At 44.0% G+C, this 12,303-nt stretch overlaps 1 protein-coding gene across 1 annotated transcript in view; it reads left to right on the top strand.

Moving 5' to 3' along the window:
• Positions 1 to 12,303, top strand: part of LRP2 (LDL receptor related protein 2) — a 181,593-nt gene that overhangs the window by 73,390 nt on the left and 95,900 nt on the right. The window contains exons 20-26 of the mRNA XM_056861187.1: positions 408 to 545; positions 3,068 to 3,349; positions 4,164 to 4,403; positions 5,184 to 5,303; positions 7,403 to 7,519; positions 9,226 to 9,603; positions 10,497 to 10,511. Of these exons, the coding sequence (XP_056717165.1) occupies positions 408 to 545; positions 3,068 to 3,349; positions 4,164 to 4,403; positions 5,184 to 5,303; positions 7,403 to 7,519; positions 9,226 to 9,603; positions 10,497 to 10,511 (1,290 nt within the window). The remainder of the gene's footprint in view (positions 1 to 407; positions 546 to 3,067; positions 3,350 to 4,163; positions 4,404 to 5,183; positions 5,304 to 7,402; positions 7,520 to 9,225; positions 9,604 to 10,496; positions 10,512 to 12,303) is intronic.

Raw genomic sequence — 12,303 nt, 5'->3', positions numbered from 1 at the left:
TCCTCTAAAGACTATTTACAGGGTTGCATTTCTGCACAGAGGAGCAAACAGGCAAGTTTCATGCTTGCATCTGGCCTTCCTGGAAGTACAAACAAACCTTCAGCTGTTTCCTTCTGTTCTGTGAAATAAGTACACTGTTTGCAGATAGCTCATGAGAAATCTGGAGGCACATTTCAAATGAGAAGATGTCATGGCAAATCATGCTTAACTCTTAATATTTGGAATTGGTCTGTGTGGTTTATATTACAAAATTACCTCCAAACTCAGGTTTCTTACATAATAAGAACCCTGACATGTACAAGGAGTTTAGAGCGATAATACATTTGGTTTTCACAATTAAGTTTGGTACTTGAGAACTTTGATGCATTAATATAGAACGTTACAATTTTTGTGTGTGGGGGTTTCAGGTTATGCATACTTCACTGACTGGAGACTCGGCGGAATAGTTCGAGTGCGAAAGACTGACGGAGGAGAAATGACTGTCATTAGGAGGGGAATCAATAACATTATGCATGTGAAGGCGTATAATGCTCATGCTCAAATAGGTAAGTGTGTCTAGCATTCAAATATTTGGGTTGAAACATTCTGATTGGTCCCAAGATCGCGTTTTACATTCTTTAGACTCCTTTCAGGCTAACTTTCAAATTTGGAGTGAAACGTCTTGGCAGAGTCAGGGAGTATGAGCTGCTGTTTCTTACATGATTAATAATTCAGTCTTTTAATGATTAATAATTCAGTCTTTTGTAGAAGAATATAACTGTGTGCATTAAGATGTGTTATTGACAATGAATAAATAACCAGTAAATCCAGAGACCAGTAGTAGTCTTCAGCCCGTGGGTTGGGACTCTGAGGTGTGTCTTGGAGCCCTATCCACTGAGGTGTGAGTCCCCATAAAGCCCCCCTATATATATTTTTTTGCTGGTTTTTAAATGTTTTTTTTGGCAAGTACCTGCTGTTAGTGTGCCTCGGTAGAAAGCAAGGGGGCTGTGCCTCCTGCCTAGGGTTGCCGGATCCCTCTTCAACACCGTCGGGAGGGTTTTGGGGTGGAGCCTGAGGAGGGCGGAGTTTGGGGAGGGGAGGGACTCCAATGCCATAGAGTCCAATTGCCAAAGCGGCAATTTTCTCCAGGGGAACTGATCTCTGTCAGCTGGAGATCAGTTGTAATAGCAGGAGATCTCCAGCTTGTACCTGGAGATTGGCAACCATACTCCTGCCTCTCTTTACATACATGCTGAGGACAGCAACAGGAGGTCACACAGTGGTGGATAGGATTCCTCCAAGGCTCTGACCCTTATGTTCTTCCTCATTATGGTATATCTCCTGGTACTTAGCATCTATCTCTCGTAGTCTGCTGCCTACAGCCCCAGCCTTGGCAATGGTGAGGTTATAACTCTGTCTGTCCCTCCTCTTGACACATGACTATGTCACATCCTGACAGTTTTGGACAGTTTGAAGACCGCTGCTATAGACCCAAGCAATAAAACAAAGGTTATTACACAGAATTGGACTCCGTTCTTGTTGGTTTATTTCAAAGATTGAGGAGATTCGGCAGAAATCAGTTTTTATTTTAAAAAAAACAGGCAAAAGCTTAAAGCCTTGGAATGGAGAACCAAACGTGGTATTCTGATCAGCGTTTTTTGTACCATTAAGGAGAGAGTACATCTTGTATGGGCCACTTTGTTCTCTTTTTGTGTCTTTGTTGTATGCTAATATAAGAGTTCATTTGCAGAGTAATTTTGTCTTAGATCAGAGACAAATCAAACAGGTTAGGCCAGATAAATCCCTTAAATTCAAGTTCGTTAACGTAAACAGCAAATTCTGCTGAAAGGCAGAGGATCTTGTTTAAATGTTAAAAGATGTTATTACGCTTTTGGAAAAGGATCCAGCCAAAGTTAAGCGGGAGATTTAGGTAAGCGTGTAGTCATACCATTAATTGTGGCTCTGTGTGTGTGTAAAGTGCCGTCAAGTCGCAGTCAACTTATGGCGACCCCTTTTTGGGGTTTTCATGGCAAGAGACTAACAGAGGTGGTTTGCCAGTGCCTTCCTCTGCACAGCAACCCTGGACTTCCTTGGTGGTCTCCCATCCAAATATTAACCAGGGCTGACCCTGCTTAGCTTCTGAGATCTGACAAGATCAGGCTAGCCTGGCTGTACCTTGCCCTTAATTTTCATCTAATGCCTTTTACAGTTTCCAAATGGCCATGCTAGGCCAAAACAGCAAAAGGTTATCTCTTATGGGCTGCCAGTGTAAGGTGCTGGCAGGGGTTAATCTTTCCTGCCTCCTCTCCACCTCCAACCGTCACCTATAAACGTCAGAAAGTTAATGCTGAGGCTTGAGGACCCGTGTGGATGAAAAGACACATAGGGCAGCTTGGAGAGGGGGGAAAGTGAATAAAATTGCCCTTCTCTGCTTCTTCCCTCAGTGAAATCTCTTGTGCCAATGAAAGTGCCATTGGGGAAACAGCTAGGAGAGGCATTGTAGCATAAAGGTAAAGCTCCCCTGTGCAAGCACCAGGTCATTCCTGAGCCATGGGGTGACGTCACATCCCGACGTTTACTAGGCAGACTTTGTTTGCTGGGTGGTTTGCCAATGCCTTCCCCAGTCGCCTCCCCTTTACCCCCAGCAAGCTGGGTACTCATTTCACCAACCTCAGAAGGATGGAAGGCTGAGTCAACCTGGAGCCGGCTACCTGAAACCAACTTCCGTCGGGATCGAACTCAGGTCGTGAGCAGAGCTTGGACTTCAGTACTGCAGCTTACCACTCTGCGCCATGGGGCTCCTAGTGTAGAATACTCTTGCCTTTTTGAGGCTGGCACGTGGGGGAAGGAGGAGGTGGGAAAATTCCAATGTATTAAGCCTGGGGACATCACTTACATGACTAAAAAGCATGTTGTAGTATACATTTTTGTGGGCAAGAGCCCATTTCATCGAATGGATCTGATGGCACAACATACGTGGTAATTTTATGGTGTCACAGATCTTTTTTCACAGTTTGTAAAATACTGTAAAAGTTTCTTTGCTATAAAAATTTAATGTATTAATGAATACCCAACTGTGTTTTTAAAGGCACAAACTACTGTAACAGAGCCACAAACCCAAATGGAGACTGCAGCCACTTCTGCTTCCCAGTTCCTAATTTTCAGAGGGTTTGTGGTTGTCCTTATGGGATGAAGTTGAGTTCTAACCAGCTGACCTGCGTGGAAGATCCATCCAATGAGCCTCCCACCTTACAGTGTGGTTCTTATTCCTTTTCCTGTGGCAATGGGAGGTGTGTGCCCAGGTACTATCAGTGTGATGGTGTTAACGATTGCCATGACAACAGCGATGAACAGGACTGTGGATCCCAAAGTAAGTAATGCTTGCGCTCCAGGACCTCAGTCCGTTTTCTTTTTCAAGAAAATGCTTAATTGTGATAACTGTTGGTTTTCCTTGAGGTTTTGAGTGCTTAAGTTTATTATCTATAATGCCATTACTTGAAATGGAGTCTTCCGGAGCTGACAGAGCTGTGAAAATTAGGGTTGCCAGGTCCCTCTTTGCCACTGGCGGGAGATTTTTGGGGTGGAGCCTGAGGAGGGTGGGGTTTGGGGAGGGGAGGGACTTCAATGCCATAGAGTCCAATTGCCAAAGCGGCCATTTTTCCCAGGTGAACTGATCTCTATCGGCTAGAGATCAGTTGTAATAGCAGGAGATCTCCAGCTACTACCTGGAAGCAGGCAACCCTAGTAAAGGTATTGCATCCATAGGATGGCTTTTGGAGTGATTAGGGCATAACTGTGAAAACTTGAAGATAAGGGTTGAGATACATTCTACTGTATGGATAGGCATCCACTGGAATTATTTAATATCTGCTGGGTGCCATCAGCACCAGTCTCTAGATTCTTGTCGTGATCATGCTCGCAAAATGGTTTTCAGTTAGTATGGAACTGTAGTGGCCCATTCTCGTGGCATAGCAGCGTCAGTCCCTTATCCCCCCACCTTCAAGAAAATTCTGAATTAGGGCCCCTTAACCTAGAGAAAGTAGGGCATGCCTGAATCCCATTTAAATCAGTTAGACCTGATGAGGGAGTTGCAGTAGCTAAAAATTCTTAGTATAATCTGCAAGGAAGGTAGTTCTCTGAACTCCTGAGCAGACAAACATCTCTTCGTTCTATTTCCCGCTCAGACAATACATGTTCCGCGTCAGCCTTTACCTGCAGAAATGGCCAGTGCATTCCTGGGCGGTGGCGATGTGATAAGCATAGTGACTGCCTTGACGGTAGCGATGAGCTGCACTGCCCCACGCAGGGGCCCGCTTCGTGCTCTGCGGCCTTGTTCACTTGCGATAACAGCAAATGTATTCCCAGAATCTGGTTGTGTGATACTGACAATGACTGTGGCGATGGATCAGATGAAAAGAACTGCAGTGAGTATTGGAACCGAATTCTGTTGTGCCATTTTTTGGAATCTGCTTTTTCATCCTTGACCCTCAAATTATTAATCTTAGACGTTTATTGATTATTTCTTTTTTTTCCAGTTACTTCACGTGTTTTGGACCACAAAGATTCTTACAGCCCATTCTTACAGTGGCGGCCAGGGACGGCGGGGAGGAGGCACCACTGTGCCGCCTCATAGGTTGTTCGCCCCATTGAGAAAAGGGAGGCTGCACCAGCAAAAAGCTTGGAGCAGCCTTGCTCCTCGCGCCGCTGGCGTACCCCGGGCGAATGGGGACAGGAGGCTGCCTAACGGCCTTCCGCCTTCCACCAGCATCCCAGGGTTTTTGTCCCGGGGCCTTTTGCCAGCGCCCCGGGGTTTTTGTTGCCGTGGCGGTGCCTGGTTCCTGGCATCTGACCCTCCCCGCCAGCGTTGGGGCCACTTACAGCATTGTAAGTAGCCCGGACACTGGCGTGGAGGGCCCCAATACTGGTGCAGCGCCTTCCTGGCCTCCTAAGGGCATTCACCCTTAAAGGTCAGGAATGCACTGTTAACGTGAATGTTTTTGTTGTATGGCTCTTAACAGTGCAAACCTAAGCAGAGTTACTCCAATCTAACCCCACTGCAATGAAGGGGCTTAGACTGGAGTAACTCTCTTTAGGATTGCACTGAGAATCACCTAAGGCCCTTATTCTGCACGACATCTTAATCCAGTGTTAACCAAAACAAAGCAGGCGTTATTTTAATGTGGAGTATTATTTTGTCTTTATAGCTGTCACTGAAACTTGTGAGCCTGGTCAGTTTCAGTGTCCGGACCACCGTTGCATTGATCCGTTTTATGTCTGTGATGGGGACAGGGATTGTGTAGATGGAACAGATGAACAGGATTGCAGTTAAGTATCATCCCTCACCCTCATCTCTGCTCACCCACTTCTAATAAATCAGTTCTTGGGAGAGGCCTTTGCACTCTTTTTGCTCAGCCACTGCTGTGGGAATAAAAGGAAATAAAAGTAAAATAATTCTCAGGGCCCATTTATGCATGGGAGGTTTTGCCTTGAATTTGCCCCTCTCTAGATGCACATTTTCCCCATCCCAATTCTCAGAACTCAACAGTAAGCCCCCCATGCAGAGTTTTGAGAATTCAGTTGGGGAAAATGTGCATTTAGAGAATGGCAAATCCAAGGCAAAACCTCCCATACATAGATTAGATTGTTTATTTACGGCCCTTGGCCAGATAAAACAAAATGCATGGACTAAAATAGTCTTACAGACAAGGGTTTATAGTCCGTGTCTTAAATCACTTAATTTTTTTTAAAAAATAATAAAATAAATAACATCCAAGTTACACCTGCCATTTGGACTAAGAGTCTACTCTATGGCAACAAATTTTCATTGCTGCCGTACAAAATTTTGCTACCTGAGAGGTGACTGAAGGATTATCTCCTTGTAGGAGCTTTTTGATCTTTTCTCTTTCCCTGTTGGGTCCCATTTTCAGTATGAGGGGCTCAATAAACTTAGAATGAGGTAAAAGTTACAATTCAGGAGAACATGTTCAGTGGCTTCTAAATCCCCGGATTTACAGGGGCAGAGTCTCTCCGCCCTGGGTATCTTCTTAAATTTCCCTTCTAACAGCAGAGGGTAAGGCTGCGTACCTAGCCAAGGTCAAAGCCCTCCTATATTTGTTTATCTCTAAGTAAGGGAGATAGGCTGCTGGTGCAAGGATAACTTTGGAGTGGGGGGGAGCCATAAATAGAGGCACTCTTGCTAAATCTGCTTATCGCTCGATATCTTTAACCCTTTGGTTTATAGTTGACTTAGGGTGGGATCAAGCTATCTGAAGTAGTGCTGGAGGGGGGGTAAAACCCAGGTTATTTAGTTTGTCTTCAATGCCTCCCATGCATAAATGACCTGAGAGTTACACAGAATGGTGAGAAATTTGAATAGTGCTATATGTGCTGAACCTATAAGATAGGACTGGATATACAATAAGAAATAATATTACATTTTACCTCCTGATCGTTTAGATAAGTAAATTGTGCCAGAATTATTCTCAGAATTCCTCTTTGTGTGTGGTGGTTGCTATACAGTCATAAGGGGAAAGGAATTATGGCTGGATCTTTTCACTGTACAGAAGCTCTTATTCTGCAGAGAAATACACGTTTATTTTATTTTGTTTTTATTGTTAACAAGAAAAAAGGAAAAGGAGACAAACAGAAAAAATAATACTCATTACAAAGTTTCAAAAAACACGAAAGGAGAGAAACTATTATTAACCTTATCATGGAGGAGAGCCAGTGTGGTGTAGTGGTTCAGAGCAGTGGTTTGGAGCGGTAGACTCTGATCTGGAGAACCGGGTTTGATTCCCCACTCCTCCACATGAGTGGTGGACTCTAGTCTGGTGAACCAGGTTGGTTTCCCACTCCTCCACATGAAGCCAGCTGGGTGACCTTGGGCTAGTCACAGCTCTCTCAGCCCCATCTACCTCACAGGGTGTCTGTTGTGGGGAGGGGAAGGGAAGGTGACTGTAAGTTGGTTTGATTTATAGAAACTGGAAAAAGGAGGTTTTAAGCCGTTCATTGGATGAGTTATTTCCTCATAAGATAATACTGCACTTTGGTTTAAAATTCTCTAAAGATTATATTGCCATGGAGATGTATCATCACCCATATATAATGGGTTATAATGGTAAATTGTGCTGTGCTGGTCTATGACTGTTTTTAATAAAGATTGATTGAACCCATATATAATGGGTAGTAATTTTCTCATTCCAAAACCCTGAGTCAGTGGGGAAAGTCCAAGATTTATATATCTTTTCAATTTATACCCTATCTTTCTAAGTAATGTTTGCAGCCACTTTAGGAAGTTTTCCTTGACATTAAAAAAATTAAATTTTATTCTAATAACTAGATACCGTGTTCTTACTCTGTAGCAGACATGCTAAGAAGTTGATTAGAACTTTGTCTCTATATGAGATACCTTTTTCCCTTGCAGTATACAACTGTACTTCCTCCGAGTTTAAATGTGCGAGCGGAGACCAGTGCATCAGTAACTACTACCAGTGTGATGGTGTCTTTGACTGCAATGATCACTCAGATGAGGCTAATTGTCGTAAGTACATTGTAATAACAGAAAAGTTGCCCTCTTAGTAATGAACTCCAAGGGTTGAAAAACGCCATCTGCAAGCAAGATGATGTTTGTCTGCAAAAACTCAGACTGATGCCTACAAAGTAGTCTCAGCTTGATGTGACCAGAAGAGTAAGGCCATTTTTGCATGGTTAATTTTGATGCTGGCTCAAAACTCTTTTTTAAAATGCGACTTTAAAATTCCTTTCACCGACGCAAAAGGAGGTTCCACTCCCCCCACTCGCCTGCTCCTTTGTTCCTGTTTGCATAGCCATTAGCATATGCATAGCTAACGTGCCTCTGTTGTTTTGCATTGCTCCTTGAGGGTGATTCTTCATGGCAGACATCAAAGGTCGCTTTAAAGGGGCTCTTTTGTAATGCGAATCAGGTCTGCTCCGGCGTCACTTTCGGAATGATGGGGCAGCTTGCAAAATTCAAAAAAATATGAGGGGCAATTCAGCCTGGAACGCGCGCTGCTAACTACCATGCAAAAATGGCCTTAGAGAGCCTTTCTTCTCTAATGACAGTATATTGGTTAAACCTGGGGTCCACAACCTTTGTTGAGCCTCCACAAAGTGACTGCTGTGTGAACTGGGACCAGTCTCAAAAAACAGCGAGAGGTTCCAAACCAAACGTCATCCTGTGATGGAGGCAGCTGTCTCTGAACCCAAAGTTATGACTCCTGGGCTGATCTGAAGCCCCTTCTGCTCCAATGGAGTGGAGGAAAGCCAGAACTGGCTCTTTGCTTTGGCAAAGCGGGCGCCAGGAAACACATTGGGGGCGGGGGGTGGCTTCATGTAGCCCACGGGCACCATGCTGGGAAAGACTGGGTTCAACTTTGCATCTCTTATGAATCCAAATATGAATTAGGATCTTGTTTTGCCAAACTGATTGTGTCACTTTAATGCTACGAGACACATTAAAATTGATGGGGGGGGGAATTCCTTTGACATAAATGAGATCTGCATTAGATTCCAAGATTAAGATGAAATATTTCTTGAAATATTGATGGAAAGTAATAGCAGTGAGAGAGAGAGAATGATATTTGAATAAAATGGCAACTGGCCTGATCCTGTTTGTCTAGTCAGGTGTTTTGCTAAGTCATGGGACCACGTACCTCTGCAGCTGACACGAATTCACAATCAAGCAGCTTTCCCACGCCCAGGGGTTCCTTGCACTAATGAGATTGTAAGTGCAAAACTCCTTGAATCTCCCAGACCCATGATCTCACTTGCATCTGGGTCTGACTCTATCTTATCCCTTATCTCTCTCTCTCTCTCTCTCTGAAACTGCAAGTCATCATGACATTTACTTCTCAGAGAAGACCTTCAGTAATTTAACTGGGCCCCAAAAGCCTGAACCAAACTTTTGAAAGGCCAAGGAATGGCTAAGCAAGGTCATCTTGATACTATTTGGGGTTGATGTGGGACAAAAAAAATATGTTGATGGCATGGAAATGGCAGGGATAGGGATGGGGGGTGGCAACAGAAAGAAGGTGGTGTGGAGTCAGAGCCACTGTTGGGGAGGACAGGGAGGAGGAAATCGGATTTTCCTTTATAATTAATTGCAGGTTTCCCCTGCTTGGTTAACTTCTAAAGCTTTGCAGCTAGTCATATTCAAAATGAATCTGACCTACTATGTTTATCGACATGCTAATTCTGTCTTGCATCATCGATGACCCCCTTTTTCAGCCACGAGGCCTTCAGGGATGTGTCACCAGAATGAATTTCAGTGCCAGTCTGATGGTAACTGTATCCCTGCTACCTGGGAATGTGACGGACACCCCGACTGCGTGGACAGCTCAGATGAACATCACCGATGTCCGCCCCGGACTTGCCCTCCTTCTCTTTTCCGCTGCGATAACGGAAATTGCATCTATCGAGCCTGGATCTGTGACGGCGACAACGACTGCAGGGATATGAGTGACGAGAGGGACTGTCCCACTCCGCCTTTCCGGTGTCCCAGCTGGCAGTGGCAATGCCCCGGCCACAGCATTTGTGTCAACCTGAGCAAAGTGTGTGACAATCTTGCAGATTGTCCTAATGGAGCTGATGAGTCACCTCTCTGCAGTAAGTTGCCATTTTGCACGTATAAAGGCCTACGAAAGCCAGCCTGGTATGATGGCTAGGGTGTCAGTCTAGGATCTGGGAGACCCAGGTTTGAATCCCCACGATGCCGTGGAAGTTCGCAGAGTGACTTTGAGCCAGTCACTCTCTCTGAGCCTAACCTGCACCATAGCGTTGTTGTGAGGAGAAAATGGAGGAGGGGAGAATGATAGTGTGTGTCATGTTGGGTCTCCATTGGGAAGAAAAGCAGGGTATTAAATAAATAAAAGCTTCAGCCAGAGAAAGCTAGGTTCAAAACCCCTGTTTGTGCCCATCAGAGTGTTTCAGATTCAACCTACCTCACAGGATTGTTGTGAGGATAAAATGGGAAGACCCATGTATGCCGCTTTATGTTACCTGAAGGAAGCTCCTAAAAATGAAATAAACTGATACAGTGAAATGTTGTACAAAATGGAATCAGTTCCATCCTGTGCTCTGCTAACTGTAATCTTCATAGCCAAACAATGATAACGAGCCTACTGATACATTACAGATCTTTTGCAACTCACGAAAAGCCGTTTTAAGGAATTCATTTAATACATGTATGATTTGAATGCTACGCTTCAGATAACTTAATGATGTTAAATTTTGAATCTACCCACTTTTGCCTTTAAATGCCATTTTAAAGTTACGATTTGGGACTGGAACTTAATCAACAGCCGCTTTCAATTTAAAATTAATTTTCATTCAGCCTTTAATATTTTCTTCAATATTTCTAACTTTTATCTGATTTTAATCTTGAAATTTATGAGAGGCCCGAAATGGTGTTTGTGCTGATTACTATCAGTGTTGATTTACACTTAATTCTAACTTCTTTCTTTCTTTCCTCCTTTTTTCTAATCAATGCACATTCTCAGATGAGCCTCAGCCAGGTATGATCATAAACCCTATCGGACGCATGTTGTGATTGCAAAATTTCAAATCGCATTTGTTAAAAACCTAGGGCTTGCTTGCAGAAACAGGGATCCCTGACCTGGTGTCAGATTGATATACTCAGGTTTGTTTTTTGGAACCAACAACCTTGATTGAGGTTGTTGCGAAGGGAAGGGAGTCTAGAGTATTTTAGCCACTTACAGTGCATTCCTAAGGAGAGTTACTCCAGTCTAAGCCCTTTCATTTCAATGGGCTTAGACTGGAGTAACTCTTTTTAGGAATGCACTGTTACTTACTTATGATATATAAGGATTTGTGTCTGTTTGAAAAGATTGAAGGACTGTAATTTACATCTTGTTATGGTATCCAGTCATTTATTCACTCCGGTCAGTTGAAGAATTCATAGGCACAATTTCTAATTTTCCTCAGGTTGGTTCTTTGTGGTGCATGCATGGAAGGAATGGGCTGGATCCAAGGCTTCCATTGAATGGAACAAGTTATCAGAACCTATTTTCCCCCTCAAAGCCACTGCTGAGGGTCCAGGAACCCTCAAGAACTCTATGACATGGGGTGGGATGTTGCAAAAAGTCTGAGAAGATATCAGTTCCATGTGATTCCTTATTCGTGCTGCAGCCTTTCCACCCCCCCCCCCCCACGCTACCTAAAAACATAAGAAAGGCCATGCTGGATCAGACCAAGGCCCATCAAGTCCAGCAGTCTGTTCACACAGTGGCCAAGCAGGTGCCTCTAGGAAGCCCACAAATAAGACAACTGCAGCAGTATTATCCTGCCTGTGTTCCAAAGTACCTCATATAATAGGCATGCTCCTCTGATCCCTGGCATCTCTAGTTAAAGGGACTAGGCAGGTAGGTGATGTGAAAGACCTCTCTGCCTGAAACCCTGGAGAGCCACTGCCAGTCTGAGTAGACAATACTGACTTTGATGGACCAAGGGTCTGATTCAGTATAAGGCAGCTTCATGTGTTCATGTGTATCCTGGAGAGAATATGTATGCATCATGACTAGTATCCATTTTGACTAGTAGCCATGAATAGCCTTCTCCTCCATGAACATACCCACTCCACTTTTAAAGCCTTCCGAGTTGGCAGCCATCACCACATGCTGGGGCAGGAAGTTCCCCAATTTAACTGTGCTTTGTGTGAAGAAACAACCTGTTGTTCTGGATGTATGCAGTAGCAGCATTTTAGGAGGGGGGACTGGCCACTAGGAAAAAAATTATAAAACGTGCTCCTGTGAACTCACTTCCTTTGTGGAAGTTTTGGATCTGACCCATTGGCCTGGATCCCACCAGTCTGTTCAGCAGAGGTTGAAACCTTCCTCCAATTTAAGTGGAAGAATCCCTTACACTGGAGGAAGGCTTCTTAGGCCAGAGGAAAGCTTCATACTTTGCTGAACAGACTGGTAGGATCCCGGATCCCAGTGTTTTGGGGAGTTTTTTAAACCAAGGAAAACAACAGAGCTTGCTATTTACTAGTTTTCTTGCTGTTCCAATTGTGGATGCTGAACCGCAGCTGTTCCTCCGAGATGCCTTTCAGCAAACTAAGCCTCAAAATCTTAAGAATTTCTGCACCTGATACTAAACAGAAGACAACATCCAAGCAGTGAAAACTCACAAAATGTACAACATTCCGTACCAGCCATAAGCTATCAGCTGCTCAAAAGTTACCTAAAACATATTAGTTATATAATATACAGATCAGTATGCAGTCCTTTTTATTCATATTCTGTTTCCCAGGCTAGTCCGATCTCATCAGATCACAGAAGCTAAGCA

The sequence above is a fragment of the Euleptes europaea genome, chromosome 15 (assembly GCF_029931775.1).
Source record: "Euleptes europaea isolate rEulEur1 chromosome 15, rEulEur1.hap1, whole genome shotgun sequence".
In the NCBI taxonomy this organism is placed as follows: Eukaryota; Metazoa; Chordata; class Lepidosauria; order Squamata; family Sphaerodactylidae; genus Euleptes; species Euleptes europaea.
Note: the sequence above shows the minus strand (reverse complement) of the source record. Positions and strands in the feature narration are given on the sequence as shown.